The sequence below is a fragment of the Gopherus flavomarginatus genome, chromosome 4, assembly GCF_025201925.1.
Source record: "Gopherus flavomarginatus isolate rGopFla2 chromosome 4, rGopFla2.mat.asm, whole genome shotgun sequence".
Taxonomy (NCBI): domain Eukaryota; kingdom Metazoa; phylum Chordata; order Testudines; family Testudinidae; genus Gopherus; species Gopherus flavomarginatus.
In genome coordinates, this window is record NC_066620.1 from 21376793 (window position 1) to 21398294 (window position 21502).

The following is a 21502-nucleotide window of genomic DNA, read 5'->3' on the forward strand; positions in this document are numbered from 1 at the left end:
CTGCAGATATTTTTTCCACTAAGGCCTAGTCTACACTACACAGTTAGGTCTACATAAGGCAGCTTATGTCAACCTAATTATGTCAGTGTCTACGCGTCTGCCTTGCTCCCAATGAGGCACGTGCCCTACTACATTGACATCATAATTCCACCTTCACAAGATGCATAGGGCTTACGTCCATGTAATTAGGGCAATGCAGTGTGTGTGTTACTTGCATCAGCTGTTGGCTGTCTGTCAGTTTCACGGCAGGAATCCTGGGTGGCTAGACCCTGCTCCTGGCTGGGAGCTGGGGCAAAAATCCCTGCACTACTGGACCATGCTCCTGCTCCCCACCGGGAAATTGACTAGGCTGCTCAGCTCCCATGTAGGGAGCCAAAAAGCTGTGAGCAGCTTCTCCCCAGCTCCCATTCCTGGTGGGAAGCGGGGATGGAGGCAGCCTGCTGGGAGCCTGTGGGCCAAGTTGCCAGAGGAGCTGAGACACAGGGCTCTGAACTCCCCACACTGCCTCTCTTAGGTCAGTGGAAGCATGCCTGGGGAGGACATGCAACACTGACTCAAGGAGGGTAGTGTGGACATGCACCACAGCAGTAATTACTGTGGTGGCTGTCAATCAACCTAATATAGCTCAATTTACATTTCTAGTGTAGACATACCATAACATAGAAGTTTAGTGTAATGCAATCTGGGCAAAGGCATGGCCCACGTGAGAGCCTGACAACTTTGCAGTAGTTTAAGAATGTGAACATTTAGTTTGTGGCAAGCTGGGGTGTGAATCTAGCCCACACTAAGACTATCTGTTCAGGTACTCTGCTGACATAGTAACAGTCTGTTAACATGCTTTGATCTAGTCCTCCTTGAAACAAGCAGGGCCGGCTCCAGGCCCCAGCGCGCCAAGCGCGTGTTCGGGGCGGCATGCTGCAGGGGGCACTCTGCCGGTTGCTGGGAGGGCAGTAGGCAGCTCCGGTGGACCTCCTGCAGGCGTCCCTGGGAAGGGTCCGCTGGTCTGCCTGCGGGAGGTCCACCGGAGCTGTGGGACTGCGGACCCTCCGCAGGGACGCCCGCAGGAGATCCACTGAGCTGCGGGACCGGCGAGTGGCAGAGCGCCCCCCGCGGTGTGCCGCCGTGCTTGGGGTGGCAAAATGGCTAGAGCCGGCCCTGGAAACAAGACTTAATTCATGTCAGCAGGGGGCACACAATGAGACTGCAGCAAACTAGTGCGGGCTGTATTCACACCCCAGCTTGATGTTTGTGGAGACAAGCTCTTAGGGTATGTCTACCCAGCAATTAGACACCTGTGGCTGGCCTGTGCTAGCTGACTTGGGCTTAGGTTGTGAAGCCATTTCATTGTTGTGTAAACTTCTGGGCTTGGGCTGGAGCCTGGGCTCTAGGACCCTGCAGGGTGGGAGAGTCCTAGGTGTTCAGGCCCAGGCCTGGAAGTCTACACAGCAATGTAACAGCCTCACAGCCCAAGTGTGCTGACTTGGCCAGCCAGGGGGTTCTCTTTGCTGTGTAGACATCCCTTAAGGCTTATCTGAAATGCGGCATGCACCAAAGTGCTGCGCTGCAACTCCCCCATGTGGACACTGCTGGCATGAACTAAAAGGCACCTAGCTCATGTTAACATAGTCCTAACCCAAGCCAGGAGCCTTTTAGTTCATGCCAGCAGCGTCCACATGGGGCAGTTACAGTGTAGCACTTTGGTGCATGCTGCAATTCACACCCCCGTAATCTGAACGGCAGAGCTGTGTACACAAGCCCTTAGACCTTGGAGTACTAATGAATAACCTTGAAAAATAGATTGTTGTGCCAGTGAGACCAGAACAAATGTTATATCATCCAAATTCCAAAGCAAAAAAACAATAATCTGCATTTTAACTAGACACTAAGCTTTAATTCTTACCTCAATACCATCAAATTCAAACTTGATAACTGGTACATACGCATCTTCTATTGCCTGTAAAGCAGGAAGGGAAAAAGGCAAATAATTTTTGCATTTTTAAAAGCAAGTCTTGTGTTTCACCTTCTGACCTTTTGTTACTCCTGGGTGTAAGGCCAGAAAAAAGTATTTTATCAGTATTTAAAAATACTAACAAATTGATTTGCTAGACCACTTTGTATATATGCAATACAATACAAGTCTTCCCATTTCTCCTGGGAAGGTGGAAAGTCCACTTTATTTAAAAAAGGTGTTTCCATTTGCCTACTGTATTCAGTAAGATTGCAACTGACAACAATTAATTCTCAGCTATCTTCAAAGTTGAGAAAAGCTTTGTTTGAAATGTGACTCCTCTAGGTGCTATAAAATATACATGATTACTTGGATAGCCTTGAAATTTGGCGTATGAGAGAACATAAGAATGGCCATACTAGTTCAGTCATCTATCTAGCTCAGTATCCAGTCTTCTAACAGTGCCAAATGACCAAAAGGGAATGAAGAGAACCGGGCAACTTCAAGTGATCTATCCCTGTCATCCAGTCCCAGCTTCTGGCAGTTGGAGGTTTAGGGATACCCAGAGCATGCATGGAGTTGCATCTGACCATCTTCTGCAATAGCCATTGATATCCTCCATGAACTTATCTAATATTTTTAAACACAGTTATACTTTTGGCCTTCACAACATCCTATGGCAATGTGTTCCACAGATTAATTGTAAATTGTATGACAAAGCATTTACTTTTGTTTGTTTTAAACCTGCTGTCTCTTAATATCAGAGGGTGGCTCCTGTGTTATGTGGAGGGGTAAATAACGCTTCCTTATTCACTTTCTTCACACCATTCATGATTTTATAGACCTTGATTATATCCCCCTTAGTCATCTTTCCTAAGATGAACAGTCCTAGTCTTTTTAATCTCTCCTCATATAGAAACTATTCCATATCCTTAACAAAGAAGGTCAACAAAAATTATACCTTTTCCAATTCTAATGCATCTTTTGGGAGATGGGGCAACAAGAACTGCATGCAGCATTCAAGGGGTGGACATACCATGGATTTATATAGTAGCATTATGATATTTTCTGTTTTATCATCTCTTTCCTAATGGTTCCTAACTTTTTTTTTTTGATGGCCATCGCACATTGAATGGATGTTTTCAGAGAACTATCTACAATGACTCCAGGATCTTTCTAAATTAGCTGTAGACACCACCTTTATATATGTGTAGTTGGGTCTTTTGTTTTTTTCTTTTTGCACTTAACATTGCATTTATTCTGCCATTTTGTTGCTCAGTCAAGTGAGATCCCTTTAACTCTTCTTGGTCAGCTTTGGACTTAACTATCTTGACTAATTTTGTATTGTCTGCAAATTTTGCCACCTCACAAGTCCCAGTACAGGTCTTTGGGGGAAAACCCACCATTTGCCTGTTTCCATTATTGAAACTACTTATCCCTACATTTTGTTTCTTATCTTTTAACCAGTTACTGATCCAGGAGTAGACCTTCCCTCTTATTCCATGATGGCTTAGTTTGCTTAAGAGCCTTTGGCGAGGGACCTTGTCAAAGGCTTTCTGAAAATCCAACTACACTATCATCCACTGGTTCACCCTCATCCACATGCTTGCTGACACCCTCAAAGAATTCTAATAGATTGGTAAACATGACTTCCCTTTACAAAAGCCATGTTGAGTCTGTAGGGATGTTTGTAGAAGGATATAATTTAGAGATGCTCCCCATAAGGGGTATTGTGAACATAGGAATTTGGAGATGTGCCCTGGAGGCAGGCCTTGGGCACACAGCCAATTTGGTGTTCAGCAGCTCACTACAGAAGCTCTCCAGTTTGTTTTATTAAAAGTTTTATTCCTTTCTTGTTGTTGGTTTGTTATTTAATGAACCCCAAGATCATTACAGTCTTCCCCAATATATAGCATTTATCTATGTGTCTGAATTCTGTTCTCTCTTATGGTCAGGGCCGGAGCTACCATTCAGGAAGCCTAGGCAATTGCCTAGGGCGCTAGAATAATTGGTGGGTGGCATTTTGCTGGAGGGGGTGGCAGGCAGCTCTGGTGGAGCTGCCGCAGTGGTGCCTGCAGAGGGTCCGTTGGAGCTGCCGCAGTCGTGCCTGCGGACGGTTGGCTCCTTGCGGGGCTCCAGTGGACCTCCCGCAGGCACGACTGCGGCAGCTCCACCGGAGCCGTGGAGCGCCAGACCCTCTGCAGGCACCACTGCGGCAGCCCCACCGGAGCCGCGGGACGGCGAAATTGCTGTCCGCCTAAGGCGCTCAAACCCCTAGCACCGGTCCTGCCTATGGTTTCCACCAATTGCTAGATACTGAAACTAGGATTAACTCAGAGGGGCACTGGTCAGAATTACTGAACCAAGTTTAGGGTCATTTTCCTAAGAGACAGCTTCCATCGCACCCTCACCCCCCCCCTCTGCCCCAAAAAAGCTTGTCTTAAGGTTGCCAGTCAGTCAACTTTGTTGCACAGACTTGGGAATCAAGCCATGGCTCTCATCATGTGCAAAATGGTCTCAGTTGCTTGTCATTTATTCCAGCTAGTGCAAGGCACCCACTAAACTTTTGGGGGAGCAAAACTGAATAGTATTTCCCAGGAAGCTTAGCTCTCAAGGGATGTACATGCCTAATGCTCATGTGCCAACTGTTTACACTGTGTATGTGCAGAAAGAGCCCCAAAGGCTTGCTAGCCAGCCATGAGGCACAGGACCTGAGCAGCTCAAAGGTACATATTACTACCACTGAACCTGAGCAACACCGAGCACAGTAACTTCTAATCTGGCCATTAGCCAAAAATATAAATCAGGACAAAAATGTAAGCATGTTTCTAAAAATCTGCCTCTGTCAAAGGATTTTTTTTAAAATTTTGGGAACATGTATTATGAGTGGATTCAAACTATCTTTGAAAAGAAAATATTGCACAAGAAAACGCTTCCCGGGAGGGGAGGAAGATACATGGGGAAGGGTGGCAGAGGAGAAGGGTTGGGGGACTCAGGATGAGGAGCAGGTATAAGCAGGGCCACCCAGAGAGAAGGGGGGCAAGTGGGGCAATTTGCCCCAAGCCCTGGGAACTGCAGGGCCCACCCCCTCCCTGTGAGCCACTGCGGGTGTTTGGTGGCAGTTCAGTGGCCGGCCCTTCATTCACTCTGGGTCTTTGGTGGCGGGTCCTTCAGTGCAGCTGAAGACTCGGAGTGAATGAAGGACCCGCCACTGAAGTGCTGCCAAAGCCTCAGAGTGCTGCCCAGTGAGTACAAGCGCTGCAAGCAGCTGAGGGAAAGAAAAAAAAGCCGTGATCGGTGGCACTTAGGCTGCTTTACTGCCGCCGCTTCATTTCTTCGGTGGTGGATCCTTCTCTCCAAGAGGGACCCACCGCTGAATTGCCGCCGAAGACCCTTCTCTGCCCCAGGCCCCCTGAGAATCCTCTGGGCAGCCCTGGGTATAAGGGGAGTGGTAAGGTAAGGGATGATATGGAAGTGGGTGGTGAGGCTTATCAGTCCCATAGTCTCCTATGTATGCCAGGATCTAGAAGACACCTGCCCATGTGGGTATCTAAACCCCTTTTCCTGCCCGTGTCCAACCTCCATTTCAGATCTGGAAGAATGGAGGTTCACCAGATCTCCCCTTCTCTCGGCTCCTTCCCCAAGCTGTCATCTGAGGATGGAGATGTCCCTCCATGTCCCTCTGGATGGAGAATTGAGGACAAGCATAGTGGGAGCTTGCACCAAGAACACTGCTGAGACTGGAATGAGAACCAGCCAGCTTCATTCCTATCACAGGCTTGGGGAGAGAGGTGAACACCTACTGAGTTGAATGGAGCAGTTCACACACCTGAGCTGTTGGTTCAGGGTATATTATATGTTGTTGGGGATAGCGGGAAGAGGAGAAAGACACACCAGCCTTCTTTCACATGCTTCAGTTTAGTTTTATTCCACAATGGTTACAGTATCAGTTACCCAGTTAGTTTAAATGGGCAAAATCTGTGTGGCAGGTTTAAGTGTTCCAGCCCTGATGATGACCCCTGTGGCTATCACTATAATGCAACATGAAGGAGTTTGTTTTTCCAGTTTGCCCTTTATTGTTAATATAGGAAGTTACAAAAACATGGCAACCTTAATGCTCTTAAAAATCAAGCACTCAGAATTTAGGAAATGCCAAAGTTAAGGTTGCCTGTTCAACCTTCATTTGACCCCCTTGTGTGCCTGCATTATGATACAGTTTTAGTTTTTTCTGCAGGACCCTTGCCTCATTCAGTACACAGGATGGACATGTTCGGAGGATGAATTTGGGATGTATATTAAAGGAGGCTGCTCCTATAGGACTTCTGCCGTGTGTTGCAGAAGCTGGAAGGCATGTAGTGAATGAGGCAGGGGACCGTAAGAAGAAGGAAGGACAGTTTCCTGGTTAAATCAGATGAATGCTGCCCTGGATAACTGAATTTTATCCCTGTCTCTGCTGCACAGTTCCTATGTAATCTAGGCAAGTTACATAAAACCAAAAATTTCACTAAATGTGTGCGTTTCTCATTGTCTGGATGCCCAACTTTAGATCTTTGTGCCTGATTTTGCAGAAATGCTGAGCATTCAACTGCAAGTGAAATCAATGGGCATTGTGATTTAAACATAAGTGCAGTATAATGCTAACCACTTAAGACATGCTTTTTCTCAGGGTGTCTCAAATTGGGCACACAATTTGTAGAAAGAGTATACTATGTGATCATCTAACTAACCACTGTCATAATGCATATATACAAAGGGGTTGATTAAAGTTGCGCAGGCAACTTTGATTCTGATATTTCCTACTTAGAGTGCTTGACTTTGCAACCTTAGAGTTTATGTACAATACTATTTGAAGACTGCTGTCAGCAACTGTAATTGTGAAAATGGTCAGTTTAAGAGTTTAGTTGACAGTGTCCCTTTAACATGGATAAGTTTATTACTCTGAATACAAGTAGAAAACTTACTCTTAAATTTCTGATTCCATCTTGAACCTTTAGCTTTTCAAAGAATGACTGAAAGAAATCTGATCTTTCCACGTGTCTAGGAGCAACACAAAGAGCATCTATGTCAGCACCTGCAAAAATATCCCATACATCTTCAGTTAATCACGCAGTTAGTTTGAAACAGTGCATGACTAGACACTGTTAAAAAGGAAATACCTTTGGTGTGTACTCCAAGTCTATAGGAACCAAACGTGAATATTTTCCCACCAACACTTGCTACAACTGAAGGTGGGAGGTTCTATAAATAGAGCAGAAATACAAGTTTAAAATACAGCTCTTGGTTCCCAGGGTCAAAAGCCCTACAAGCTATATTAGCACTATGAAAGAGCTTAAGTTGGCTTGTTTTGGCAGTTAGTAAGATTCCAACAGATAAAGTGCAGTTACTACAGATGAAATAATTTGAGAATAAGATCTCAGCAATTTCTAAACAAATAAAAATTGCTCTATGTAGGGACATTAGCTTAGGCTGCCTTGATGAACAGCAACACACTGATTGCTCAGGTACAAAAGGTTATCACTGGAGTAAGAATTTTTGTTACCCATTTCCTAACAATCTTCTCTAGCCAACTGAAGTAACAGCAATAAGAAATCACAGTGGCAATCATTTCCTAGTGGAGTTACAAAAATAGAATGGAAGCATTTATTACTATAAAAGTAACATCTGCAGTGTAGGTAAAAGATACTTCCATTTATGTGAATTTGAAGAGCCATGTAAAAAATTAAATACAGCCAGTATAGGATATAAGCTGGGTCATAACTGATGAGCTACCAGTAGTTATTTCACTGCTAGACTGAGATACTTTTAAAACATTGGTCAAGGCTAGACTGTCACTCTCTGCCCTATAGAGAGGCTCTGCAGGATTACATTTTAATCGATAAGGGTCAGCAAATGTCAATTTCGGTTGATGCTGAAATTGACAAAAAAGTTATCAGTTTTAACAGTGGGCGTGCCTGCTGGGATCAGGTGTCACTTGTCTTGCAGCCATGCAGGGAGCCCTCTGCAGCCTTGTTGTTACTGGAGCAAGTGAGTCTGTGGCAGTAGTGCTTCAGAGGGCTCCCTGAACTGCCTCAGGACTGGCAGCATCTGATCCTTGCAGGCAGTGGTGTGGGGGAGGAGATGAGGGATGGAGACAGGCTGGCTGTGGTTTTGGCAGGGCAGAGCAGAACCCCCCGTTTCAGGCTGCAAGAAGGAAGCAGTGGCAGCGCTCACCTTGCTGCTTAACACTTCCTGCCTAGAGACAACTTCCACACTGCTGGCTGGGAACTGAGTGGGGCCAGTGACACTTAATCTCCACAGGAACAAGGTGAAGAAAGGCTGCGATCCTGGCCAGGCTGAGCAGAGCCTGCTGATCAGGACTGGGTGGAAGAGGAGGAGCCATCCCTGGGAAGGAGCCAGTTAGCAGCAGGTGGCCTCCTCCTTGGTTAGGGATGATTCCTCCTCACAGCTCTGGCCAGGGTTTCTCTGCTCTGACCCACCAGGATCCCAGCCTTCCAGGGATCCAGTGTCACCAGCTCTGTGACAATGCAGGGAACCCTATGCAGCTCCACTCGCCTACTCACCAGCCAGGAGCATGGAGGCTATCCCCAGGCAGGAAGTACTGAGCAGCAGGGTGGCCTCACCCACAGCTGGGGCTCTTCCTGCTCTTTACAGTCCTGGCAGGGGGGCCCTATACTTTTCTGAGCCAGGATGACTGCACCTACCCCCAAATCTTGTGCCCCAGTGGCTATGGACCTTTGGCCACATCAGGAGCCCCCCTGCAGCCCTGCTGTCTGAACTACCCTCATCCCACCCCCTGTAACTATAAAAATAAAAATATTTACTAGCAAAAAATCTTTAACATATTGATAAGATCATGGAAGTTAGAAAAAAAAAATCTCATTTTGCCAGGCCCTATACTCATTAGATAGTGATCTGGTTCTAATTTGTATTGCTAAACACAGATTTAGTTACAGACAATTTACAAATTCACTTAATTGCTAGAAAAAGGTTTAAGGATCTAGGTAGTTAAAAGTCTTCCAAACCTTAACGTGAGTGACAATTGCTACAAGTCTATTGCCCAATATGTAAATGGAAAACTTATTATTCCTTTGTCAGAGGACAGAATCCAGAATACAAGACTGAGAATTATTTGAATTGGAATTTTAAAAATATTTACCTTACTCTCACTGAGTTCTGAAATCCATTCTTTGACTAATTTATTCAATTTACCAAGAACAATCAGCCTGCAATGAGAATCATCATTAGACTTAGTTTTAAAAAATATTCAAGCAATGTGTTTCAATTATATTAAAAAGTTATACCTGTGATTTAGTTCTTCTTCATCTTCAAATACTCCAAATGGCTTCATGGCTTCAATTAATTTCTGAGTGTTAATATAATCTATTTCCTTAGGAGGAGTCAAACTAATTGGAGATGTTATTCCATAGTGCTTCTGAGGCGGATTCTCCAGCATAGAATTTCTGTTGAAGGAAACAGTAATGTTAAATATAACCAATGCCAGAAATGGTACTCTTACTGTAGTCAATGGTTACACCACTTTAGCCTACACTTTCAAAACCAACCTCTGCTCTTTCACCCATGGTGACAAGCAGGTGCAAAATCAGAAGTCAGACTTAATCCTGACTGAAGAGAAAGTAATGATTATCCATGAGCATATCCAAATGCAAGAGGTCAAATTAATGGCATTGCAATGATGATGAAAGCATTATATTTTAGTAACCTATATAGATGTAGGAGGAAAAGAAAAGAAATTTACTGCTGCCATACTCAAGACCTTAATTCAAGCCATTTACATATAGAATCAGGTGGATGAAGCTGGTCACTGGGCCAGTAAAGATAACAGTGGCTACTTTCAAGTTTTACTTTTGTTCTGTTTCCCCACCTTCTTTTTCAAATTCTAGTCATTTTCAATTTCCTGCTAACTCCACACCCAGCAAGATGAAGAGGTATGCAGCAAACATCTCAGTACTGGTTTACTTTTAGTTACGTATTAGATACAGTAAACCAGAGTCATTTAAAGTTCAGCAAAATTAGCCTTATAAACCATTTTAGAGAAAACTGGTGGTAATCTGGGGGCATGAATGAAGTACCTATGGTGGTAGGAATGAAGTGCCTTCCTGGGAAGACCCCACTACCAGCTCCAAAGTAGGGCTGGAGAGGACGTAGGGAAGAAGGAAAATGGTAAGAAATGGGCTGTGAGGAGCATGTTTACCACCAGTAAATGGGAGAGCGGGAGCTCCAGACTTCCTGCTTCACTTCAGGGGTAGTGTAGGAGAAGGGGCTCTGCATAACTTTCTGCAGCATACAAGGATTGAGATGGAGGAGTCATTTTGCACATCTGCAATGAGCGTTCTTCCCCTACCCCCCATAAAAGGTATCCTAGCCCAGCCACTGTTGCAGCATACCAATTTTAAAAATGAATCTCCTTATGCAGATGGGCTTTAAATCAAGTATTAAAATGAGCTCTTTATTAGCAGGCTGTATCTGTACCTTTGGCCAGATGATCCCAAATTTTCACCAAAAGTATATCCCTGCCCCTGTTGCAGGATAACATTCAAGACAATTTAACTATCCATGTGAATTTTAGCACATTTTTAAAACTAAAAAGTAGTTTTTGGGGCTGCATTTTGGGAACATCATCAAGTAACACTGAATTTGAAGCACAAACTCCACCCCAATTTTTAAAGCTATTTCCTTTTGCATATCAATTTTAAAGCACTATGAAATTTATAAGCAATTCATTCTGGAGGTGCTGTATCTCAGGAACCCCCTTCACCAAATGACCATAAACCTGCAGTACAGCCACCACCCATGTCCCAGTGGCACATCTGGACATACTTCACCACTCAGCTACCAAGTCCCACTTCTTACAGATTTCTCCATGCAACTGGTAAACTTTGAGGGGTTATGCAACAAGGGAAGGTGGTGGGGGCAGTAAAGAGTATATGTACCAGCTGGAGCCAAGAAGGGAAAGGAGCATGGAGATACAGACTCCTCACTCAAAACCTGGCCCTACCATAAGGGGAACAGGCACTGCACACCCAACTGTAGCACAGGAGGATAGCAAAGGTATAAAGTGGTCCGTTCTCAGGTTCAACAAGGCTTTCCTGACAGAAGTGTATTAATTTCAGTTAGCTAACAAGTTAAGTACACTTTTTTCCTAGGGAAAACAAGACTCTAGAGAGAAAGTTGATAGTGAAGGTATGTGTCTGCAAGAGAAGCAAAGCTGAATGAATGTGTGTTAGTTCTAAAGTTTTTCTTCTCACGGTTATAGAATTCTCTGTGGCTCCATCATAACATATCAGCTGGAGAGAACAGCTGATCAACAGTGGCAGAACTCAGGTATTAATGGAGCTGTGAAAGAGGGGAGGAGAGGGGGAAGAGAAAGGAAAGCTAGTTCAACCACTTCTTGGTAAAGATTGTAAATCATTATCCCTATGCTCATTCTCTAACACCAGAAGAGGAGGATAGGAAAGCAGTCTCTGGGGGAGGGGTGTAGAAAGCAATGACTAAAGTTGCATCTTCCTGAGTTGATTTATTTTTTAGAAGTGAACAATTCACAAAATGGACAACACACGCATTTTTTGTGGATTAGCTTAAGGTTTATCAATGATAAAATCAAGTTAATAGAACATGCAGCAGCACTGTGTGACATAATTAGGGATTTGAAAGCTAATCTCCCTCAGTAAGAGCATTTATTTATTTATTTGGAATGTATATCTGTAGGTGCCTCAGATCTGGTCTATCAAGTATTTATGTGAATTTGTTTCCTTCAGTGTTACCCTCCTTTTAAAGTCTCATTAAAAGTGAAATTATTTTGATTATGAAGGCATCATATTTCTAATAAATTAAGATTACTTCTAAGTTTTATTTATATATATATATATATATATATATATATATATATATATATATATATATATATATATATATATATATATATATATATATATAAAATGTGTTATTCTCCAATGTGTATGCACCATTGTAAAGTGTGTACAAAGTCAATATTTATGACAGGCCAAATGTGTGTCTTTGCCTTCGCATGAGGAGTGTCAACAGGTCAGTGTCCACATTCAAGTCAATAACTGGACAGTTATGCCCCTCTAGAAGTAGATATGGTACTGCAAGTCAAAAATTGCTAACAATGCTGTAAAAATGGGAATTATAGCAGCATTTTGGCATAACATTTCAGTTGTGGCATAAAAGCTTCTGTTTCCTATTAACGCTTGCTAAAACAGACTTTTAAACAAAGAACTTAAGACCAGAAGACATCATCTGATCATCCAGTCTGACCTTCTGTATATCACAGGAGGTTAAATTTCACTCTGTTACCCCCTGTACTGAGCCCAATATTTTGTGTATAGCTACAGCATAACATCCAGAAAGGCATCCTGTCTTGATCTGAAGATACGAAGAGATGGAGAATCTACCACTTCCCTTGGCATTTTATTTCCATGGTTAATCACCATCCCTTACAAATCTGTTATTTGTATTATTATTAGTTATTTCTAATTTGAGTTTCTCTGGTTTTAGCTTCCAGCTGCTTATGCCTTTCTCCACTAGATTAAAAAGCTCTTTAGCACCTGGTATTTTCTTCCAGCACAAGAACTGCTACAGGGTAATCAAGTCACCTCAATCTTTTGAAGTAGCTATTTAATTCAGATTGCCTTGCAGTGAGAATTTACATAAATCAGTTTCTCCAGCCCTCAGACCATTTTTGTGGCTCTTTCCTACATTCCAATTGTTCAATTCTTTTTAAAATATTGACACCAGAACTATATGCAAGTAAGTATTCCAGTACCAGTCGTTTCAGTGCTATATACAGAGGTAAAAATCTCCTTCCTTATTTCCACTTTCTAACTCCCCTGTTTATATATCCAAGCATAGGATTAGCCTTTTTTTGCCAGAGCATTGCACTGGGAGCTAGTATTGGGTTGCTTGCCCATCATAAGTGCTACATCCTTTTCAGAGCCACCCATCATCCAGGATATTGGCCTCCATCCATTCTGTAAGCTTGGCCTGCATTCCTTGTCCTAAATTTCTAATTTGGCACTTGGCACATTCAAGAAAATGCATTTTAATACAGCCATTTACCAAATGATGCAGATCATGTTGTGTGACTGCCCTGTCCTGATTTACGACTTGCCAATCTTCACATCTGCAGATTTTATCAGCAGTGATTTCATATTATCATGTATACTAAATCTATGCAATTACATTTATCTTGTCATCTCAAATAGAATCAGGTTTGTATAACAGGACATTTTCCATAAAATCACATTGATTGGCATTAATTAAAAGGAGAGAAATATATTTCTCTCAATTAAATCCCATATTTTGCTAGGACTGATATCAGGCTAACTGACATTACCTGGGTCATCGAGCTCACCCTTTTTGAACACAGGTACAACATTAACCCTCTTCTGGAATATTCCTGGTATTCCAAGGTTTAATAAAAGACAGTATTAGCAGGCCAGAGATCTCCTCAGCCAACTCTTAGTCATGGCATAGCTAATATACTGAAAGAGTATTTTGACAACAGGACACATTGCATTTAACATGTGCAAAACTGGCTGAGCTTTCAGTGGCTTTGAGAGTAGGGAGCCTTGTCCATGTTATTTTGTCAGTGAAATCTCACCTTTATATCCTAGTCTAAACAAAGCCTACATGATATCGAAAATAGAGTTTGTCATCTATTGTTTAAAATTATCTTTTTCCTAATCTAGACAAGGCTGAACTCAGCAGAAGATGAACACAAAAAAAATGAATGGAAGGGACTCTGTAGCCATCACTGAGAACAGACATTGTTGAGTGTGACACAGGCCCAATGGGGATCCCCACACTCCCTTACCAGTAATGTATGGACTGGGCAGCATTCCCTTTAATTTATGCCCACAAGCAGAATGAATTTTATTATGTGCACCAATATGGAGGTGATGTGTGGTGGGGATGGGGCTGAGGTCTGGGATGCCGGGGGGTGGGAGGGGGAGGGAAGGGAGGTGAGGACTCTGTTTGAGGGTGCTGGATCTGGGGTGGGGCTGGGGTTGAGGGGATTGTGGTGTAGGACGCAACTCAGTGCTAGGGCAGAGAATTGGGGCATGGGGGGGTGCGGGCCAAGGATGAGGGGTTTGGGGTGCAGGCTGCCCTGGGGGTGGGACTGGGGGGGGTTTGGAGGGGAGAAATAGTCCCAGAAAGAAAGTGTCTGGGTCCAATGACACCCCAGAGAGCCAGAAGAAAGGGTCCAGGGGCCACTCCCAAACCTACAATAAAGTCGCTCCCAACCCTAGATGTTGCCCAGTAGATCCTCACCCCCACATCTACTTCATGGCCTTCATCACAAGCTGTGGGTGTGAGAAACTGACCAATGCTCCTCTCCAAAAACAACCTGCTCCCACAGCCAGCCTCTGTATAGCATGGTCAGCAACCTCAGCAACACGGCCACAGCTCAGCCTTCTCAACAACCTCTGCAGGGAGACTGCTCCCACCTCAACCTTAGGGTTGCCAGGTGTCCAGTTTTTAACTGGAATGCCTGGTCAAAAACGTACCCTGGTGGTTCCAGTCAGCACTACTGACTGGGCCATTAAAAGTCCGGTCAGTGGTGCAGTGGGGGCCTGGGGTCAAGGCAGGCTACCTGCTCGCCCAGGTTCTGCACATCTCCCAGAAGCAGATGCCAGGTCCCTGGGCAGCCAGGGAGGCTCCACACACTGCCCCCTTCCCAGGGCCAGCTCAGCAGCTCCCATTGGTCAGAAACCATGACCAACGGGAGCTGGAGGCCAGCGCCTGCAGGCACCATGCAGAGCCTCCCATATGTCTAGCAGTCACAAGGGCCTGAAGGCAACTTCCTGGGAGCTGCAGTAAGTGCTGCCAGGACCCTGTGCCCAGAACCCCCTCTTTCACCCCAACCCCCTGGAGTACCTCCCCACCCAAACTCCTTCCTAGAGCCCACAACCTGAACCCCGCCAACCCTCTGCCCCAGCCCTGAGCCTCCTTCTGCAACCCAAACCCCTCATCCTCATCCTCAACCCCACCCCAGAGCCCACACCCCTATCCAAAGCCCTCACTCCCCCAGACCCCAACTCCCTGTCCCAGTCTGGAACCCTCTCCCACACCTTAAACCCCTCATTTCTGGCCCCACCCAGAGCCCTCAGCCCCCCCCCCACCCCAATCCCCTGCCCTAGCCTGGTGAAAGTGAGTGAGGGTGGGGGAGAGCAAGCAGGGGTCAGGGCCTCAGGGAAGGGGCAGGGGTGTTTGTTTTGTGCGACTAGAAAGTCCCCCACAAGTCGAGTAGGGAACAGGAAGTGCACAGTCAGGGGCAACTTAGTAGTTGTCCAGGACTCCCCACACAGATTCTGTCCCTAGCTCCCTTCAATCTTTGGGAGAAGATTCCCTCACAGACTCTGGCCTGGCCTGGCCTGCCTTCCTCCTCCCCCCCATTCCTTGGGGGATAATCTCTAACCCAGTTCCCCTCATTCACTGTGGGGAGACTCCCTCGCACAGACCCCAGCCATCTGCCCCCATTCACTGGGAATTAATTTCAAACTGGTGACTCTGTCTTGCATCTGGAGGATTTTGCTAGGTCTACTTGGCAGCAATACATACCAGCATGTCAGGTGTGGGATTCCCCAGTTTGGGGAAAGGGTCCTAGCCATATGCCTCTGCATAAACACCAACCCTACTCCTAGGGGACAGAGTTAACCCCTGTAAAAGGTACCACACTATAACAGAACACCACTTTTATCTAACCCAGGCAAAGTTGGGAGTAAATCCAGGGTAGAATTTCTAGCAGACATTATAGCTCCAGCACAACATACTAGGTTAGAGGTCAGGGCTGTGGGGTGTAAGACACACAGACTTTCTGCCCCACATCAATGCAACCCCCTCGGGTCAGTCCAATCTTTCCAGGCACTCAGACACTGGTGTGCGCTGAAAGCTCAAAAGGGTGAGTCTGACTCTGCAAAAAGGGGACCCGTGCAGGCACAATCACCAGTACAGCAGCTACCTCTCCTTCAAGCAGCTCTCAGTTCTGACTTCACACAACCCTGGGCTTCAGCATCTTTCTGTGCTGCTGAAGTCCACCTGGGGCAGCTCCAGCTTCTTTTGTTCCCCCTCCAAACCCTGCTCAATGGCTCAAACCCTCCCAGGTGGTCTGTTAACCACTTGTGCCCTTGTTTTGGAGTGCACTACCCCCAATCAGTCATGTTTTGTTGTCCTGTGCTAGGGGTGTGTGGGGAAAAGAACAAGGGGATGGTGTTCTACTGCCCTCACAGGGCACAGGCATCCCTCCCAAGAGCTGAATCACCTAAGTGTAAAGCCATGTCTGTGGAGAGCTTGCACCATAGCTCTGACAGGTGTGAACTGCCCCACTCATCTTAGTGCTAAAATAGATAACATTCGAAGTATCAATTGGCATATATTTCACTACCCAACAAAACATGAAAGCAAGAAATCGATCATATTGAAGCTCTAAGCAATCACTGAAACTCTTTTCAGTGCTGTCAGCTTGGGAGAGTATATTTCTCCATTGCAGAGTTAACTTGGGCATTTACTCAGGTGTTGCTCCTACCTGTTCACACACAAATCCCTGTCACTCTAGATTAGGGGTGCTTTAAACACAGGTTAAGAGACAGTGGAAGATGAGTAATAAAAAAGGGCTGAAGGAACCCTATAGCCATCACTGGGGAAAGAAAGACAATAAGGACTCCCACACATGCTGATCAGGAATGTGTGGACTGGGCTAATCAGTCAGAAGGAAGGTGAGGGACACTGGCCTCAAGCAGACCCTGTGCCGCCCCCCCACATCTCCCAAAAATGGGGAGGAAGGGATGTGAAGCAGCATGATTGGATGGAGGGGAGGGAAACAAGCAGGCATTAAAGAAAGGCCATATATGGTTTTCCACAGCAGAGCTCCTCTGGGGTCTCACTTCACCCTGTCTAAGGCTTAGTAAGTGTGACCATGACCCTAGACTGGAGGTCCCAGAAAGAGTGGCTGGGTCGAGGAATAACCCCACCAGCCTGGGGAAAAAGCAGAGGCTTGAGGAAAGCAGCCGAGTCCGAAGACCTCACTCAAACCGCCAGGAGAGGAGGGCCCTGGAGACCACCTCCAAAGCTACCCTGCAACTACAATAAAGCAGCCTCCACCCTGCCCCAGAGTTGCACAGCAGATCCTCACCTTCACATCTTCTGCTGCAAACTCCATAAGTGCAAAACAGACCAACACTCCACTCCAAAAACAACCCAGCCCCACTGCCCTACCTTTATATGGTGCAGTGCAGCACCATCTGCAACATAATGAAACCTCCACTGGTTACAGCCATCTCAGCAGCCCCTGCAGTAAGAGGCCATCCCCCTCAAGCCTCTGAGAAGTGTAAACAGTCCCTGGCAGGAAATGCACATGCAGGGAGATTGAGTGGTTATCCAGGAAACCCCATACGGATTGTGGCCTAGGTCCCCACATCACTCATGACTCCTCACAAAAACCCTGACTTGCTCCCCCAATTTTGGGGGGGAGGTGGGGATACTCCCTCACACAGACTCTGAACTGGGCACCTCCTCACACAGGCCCTGCCCTCAGCCCTCCTCACTCATCAGCAGAGAGAAGCAAAAACTCTCACACAGATGCTGCCTTGGGACCCCCTCACTCATGATGGGTGGAGGGGGAGGAAGGACTCCCTCACACAGCCCTTCCCCCAAACCTCCTCACTCATTGAGACGGAGACTCCCTCACACAGACTCTGCTCCAGATCCCCACCCCCAATCACTGGAGATTAATTTCAAATTGAGGACAGTCCTTTTTATCTGGAGGATGTTGTTTTATGGAGAGGGCATAAACTGGGGCTCTCCTTGGCAAGAACACATACCAGTACCTCTCCCAAGAGAGGAGCAAAAAGTAAAGCCATGTCTGTGGAAAGTTCATAGCCATAGCTCTGATAGGCCTGAGCTGCCCCAATCATTTCAGCGAGTGCTGACTCTTATGCCAGTGATGGGGCTTTAACTATTTCACTGCTCATCAAAGCACATAAGAAAGAAGCAGATCAGACCTAGTCTAGACCTAAAACTTAGGTTGACCTAGCTGCATCACTCAGGGCTGTGAAAAAATCTCACAGGGAAACTGGCCACAACTGGTCCCCTCTTCCAAGAAAGGAGGCAGGAGAAAGGGGGCATAAAGCAGCATGATTGGATGGGGTATAGGGAGAAATGGAGACAACTAGACATTGGGAAGAGCCTGGTCATACAGTTCAACACAGCAGAGCTAGCGGCTAATTTTACCCCTCCTAAAGTCCACCCCAAAACCTCAGACAGCAGGGCCCAGGGAGAACAAACAGCTCTAGTGAAACCTCCACCCACCCTCAACAGCCATGGTAAAAAGAAGGACCCCAGGGAAAGTAGCCAAGTCCAAGGACACCAAGATATAGCCAGAGAAGGGGGGCAGGGACCACCCCCAAAACTTCACTGCAGCTACAATAAAGTAGCTCCCCAGGGCTGTCCAGCTAATCCTCACCCACACATCTCCTTCATCGCCTCCACTCCAAGCACTGCACACGTGAAATCAACCAACACTCTTCTCCAAAAGCAAGCAGCTGCTAGCCCCTGCCTGCCTTTATATAGTGCCACGCCTCTTCAAGTCACAGCTTTCCCAGTAGCCCCAGAGGCCAAAGACTGCCCCGCCCTTCCCTCAGCCTGCTGCCTATTGGGGAATGTAAACAGTCTCTGATGGGAAATGCACATGTTCATGTAGGGAGACTGACTCTTCACACAAACCCTGTCCTGTTTCCCCTTTTGCTCCTCAGGGGGACATTCCCTCACAGAGACCCTGTCTTGGGCTTCCTCACTCTTCAGGGGGACACTTTCTCATACAGACCCAGTCCTGAACCCCTCTTGCTTATAGGAAGGAGACTCCCTCCCACAGATACTGCTCCAGGCTCCCCTCACTCATTAGGATTCAGCTTCAAATTGGTGATTCTCCTTTGCAGCTGGAGGATGTTGCTTTATGAAGGAAAGCATGAGCTGGGGCTGTCCTTGGCAGTAGTGCATACCAGCATCTCTCCAAAGAGTTGAAACAAGGGTAAAGACATGTCTGTGGAGAGCTTGCAGCCACAGTACTGACAAGTGTGATCTGCCCCATTCATCTCAGTGAGTGCTGACTCAGATGCCAATAGTTAAATGCTGACTATTTCATTGCCCATCAAAGCATGTAATAAAGAAGTAGATCATATTATGAAACTCTAAGCAATCTACCTGAGTGACAACTCTTCTTGGTGCCATCAGCTTGGGAGAGAATGTCTTGGGGAGGGTATTACTCCATTGCAGAGTTAACTTGGGCTCTGACTCAGGAGTTGCTCCTAACCCCCTTGTGTCGACACAAATCCCTCTCACCAAAGTTGAGAGATGCTGTTAATGTTAACTGAGGGTAACCAGCTTATCTGGAGCTAGAAGAGAACCAGAGTCAGACTTTTGTTGAGACCTTGTCTTCAATGCTAAAAAGGTGTGTTTTTAAATCTCTGGGTAACAGGCTTGTGAGATATCCCAAAGTGAAACCAGGGTGAAACAAGGAACTTTAATTTTACCACATAATAAACCAGGTGAGGTCTGCACAATATCCTTACCTGGGGTTGACCTCACCTAGTTTACCTCATGTTAAAACTAAAGTGCCTTGTCTTCACAATGGTTTTACCTCAGGATAGCTCATGCATGTTAGCTACCGCAGTATAAAAACACACCTCTATTAGTGGTGAAGTAAAGGCTTTGAGCTGGTTACCAACCCCCTTGGCAGTAATAGTCCCACAATTCTGCCCAGGGAGGGACAGACAAGTTCTCTCACAATTTACCGGGGAAGAATCATAGAGCTGAAGCACAAAGAAGCATGGGATGTGTCCTCAGAAGTTATAGTGACACACAAGGGGGAGTGCAGCACCAGTGAGGACACAGTAACTCAGGCAGAGCTTTGCAATGTGGCTGCTCACACCTGGATGCTGGTCACTTGGGCAAAGTTGGCAGTGAAGACAAACCCTAGGTGGTGGGATTGAAGAGGGTTGGGGTGTCTGACTCTCAGCCATGTTACTTGTTTCTCCAGTAGCTGCTGAGATGTAAGGTTTCTGCTGTATTCTCCCCTTCCCCAGTAGGTGCTGGGGCAGGAGAGGATCAAGGTATCTATCGATCTGCCATGTTCTCACTTTCCTCTGTAGGGTGGTGGGAAGAATGGGTATTGGGGTGTGTGTGTCTCTGTCCTGTTCCCCCTTTCCCTCATAGGTAGTGGGGCATTGGGCATTAGGTATCTGGCTTTCTGCCATGTTCCCCCTTTCCCCTGTAGATAGCTCACACTTGGGCCGGGCTAACTCAGGTTAACTCTGCAGTGAAGACACCCTTATTTTTTCTGCAAAGAATCAAGCCCAAGCAGCCCAGATGCACTTCTGAGTCCCACTGTCAAGGGAGAGGGAAGTTAACCTGAGGGAATCAACAGAGCCCCTAGGGCACACATGATCTTATTTTTTTAATATTTATATTGAAGTAGTGCCTAGAAACTGACCTGGCTAGGACCCTGTTATGCTAGGCGCTGCACAGACGTATAGAAAATGGCAGTTCCTTTCCCAAAGAACTTAAGTCTGCACAATCTATTGAAAGTGACACCTTATTTTGGTATCTCAAGTATGCAGTGCATATTTTGTGCATCTTGCCTTTGTGTTTTTCAAAGAGATATTGAATCTCTCCCATTCACATTGTTCTCACAGTGGAAACTGCCAAGGTGTACACAAAAGATGCTAACACTCACTTTCATTGTACTTACTTGCCCTAACAGCTTTTGATAATTAAAATTAAAACTAAATAATATATATATGGTTTATTGTATTTCACTGAATGTATTTGGATGGGGAAACCAAAGTGGTCATGATTATTTCTTGCTTCTCTTGCACCAGTGCAGTGCTGGGGCTCACAACATGGCAGAACAATGTTATTATCATTTTGAAAATTTTCATAAAAATCTGTGAATTTTTTTTTGTATTAAGTTGTTAACCCTCTCAAGCATATACACCATAACTTTTATAATATCTTCAGAAAATTGTTGGTCTAAAAGAAGCCAATAGCATTAATTTTTAAAAAGCCATCTGTGTGCAAATATGTAATATACTCTTGAGTTTCATTCTGTCCCAAACAGAAAGCCCGAGTGCTCACCAAAATAATAATTTTGTACATCTTTCACAAAGATAAGACATAACTTTGTGAAAGTCTTTTACTGGTTTACACTGCAACTATTTAGCCTCACAGTTCTTGTCTGGAAAATCAGGTGGAAGGGATCTTTATTGGATTTGCACACTAATTCATCTCAGTTCAGGGAAAAGGGTAAATGTAATTTTAAGGTCCATCTAATGGTAGAATATTAGTAGTTCAGTTTTCTTTATTCAGTTCACTTAGGCACCAATTCTGGAAAGTGATCCACAAGAGCTGACCCTTCTGCCTGTGCAGAATCATTTTACAGGATCAGTACCTGCCACAGAAACTCTCAGTACACTTTACAAGGGTGGATAAAGATTCTTACTTTCCATTGCTCTCCTTAAG

The 21502-nt window shown here is 45.5% G+C and overlaps 1 protein-coding gene across 1 annotated transcript in view; it reads right to left on the reverse strand.

Annotated features, from left to right (window-relative positions):
- The window catches only part of PAPOLG (poly(A) polymerase gamma), a 66641-nt gene extending 48175 nt beyond the window's left edge, over positions 1 to 18466 (reverse strand). Inside the window, exons 1-6 of the mRNA XM_050952134.1 lie at positions 18450 to 18466; positions 9250 to 9408; positions 9105 to 9171; positions 7105 to 7186; positions 6910 to 7019; positions 1901 to 1954 (exon numbers count right to left, since the gene is read on the reverse strand). Of these exons, the coding sequence (XP_050808091.1) occupies positions 1901 to 1954; positions 6910 to 7019; positions 7105 to 7186; positions 9105 to 9171; positions 9250 to 9408; positions 18450 to 18466 (489 nt within the window). The remainder of the gene's footprint in view (positions 1 to 1900; positions 1955 to 6909; positions 7020 to 7104; positions 7187 to 9104; positions 9172 to 9249; positions 9409 to 18449) is intronic.
- Between the last annotated feature and the right edge of the window lie 3036 nt (positions 18467 to 21502).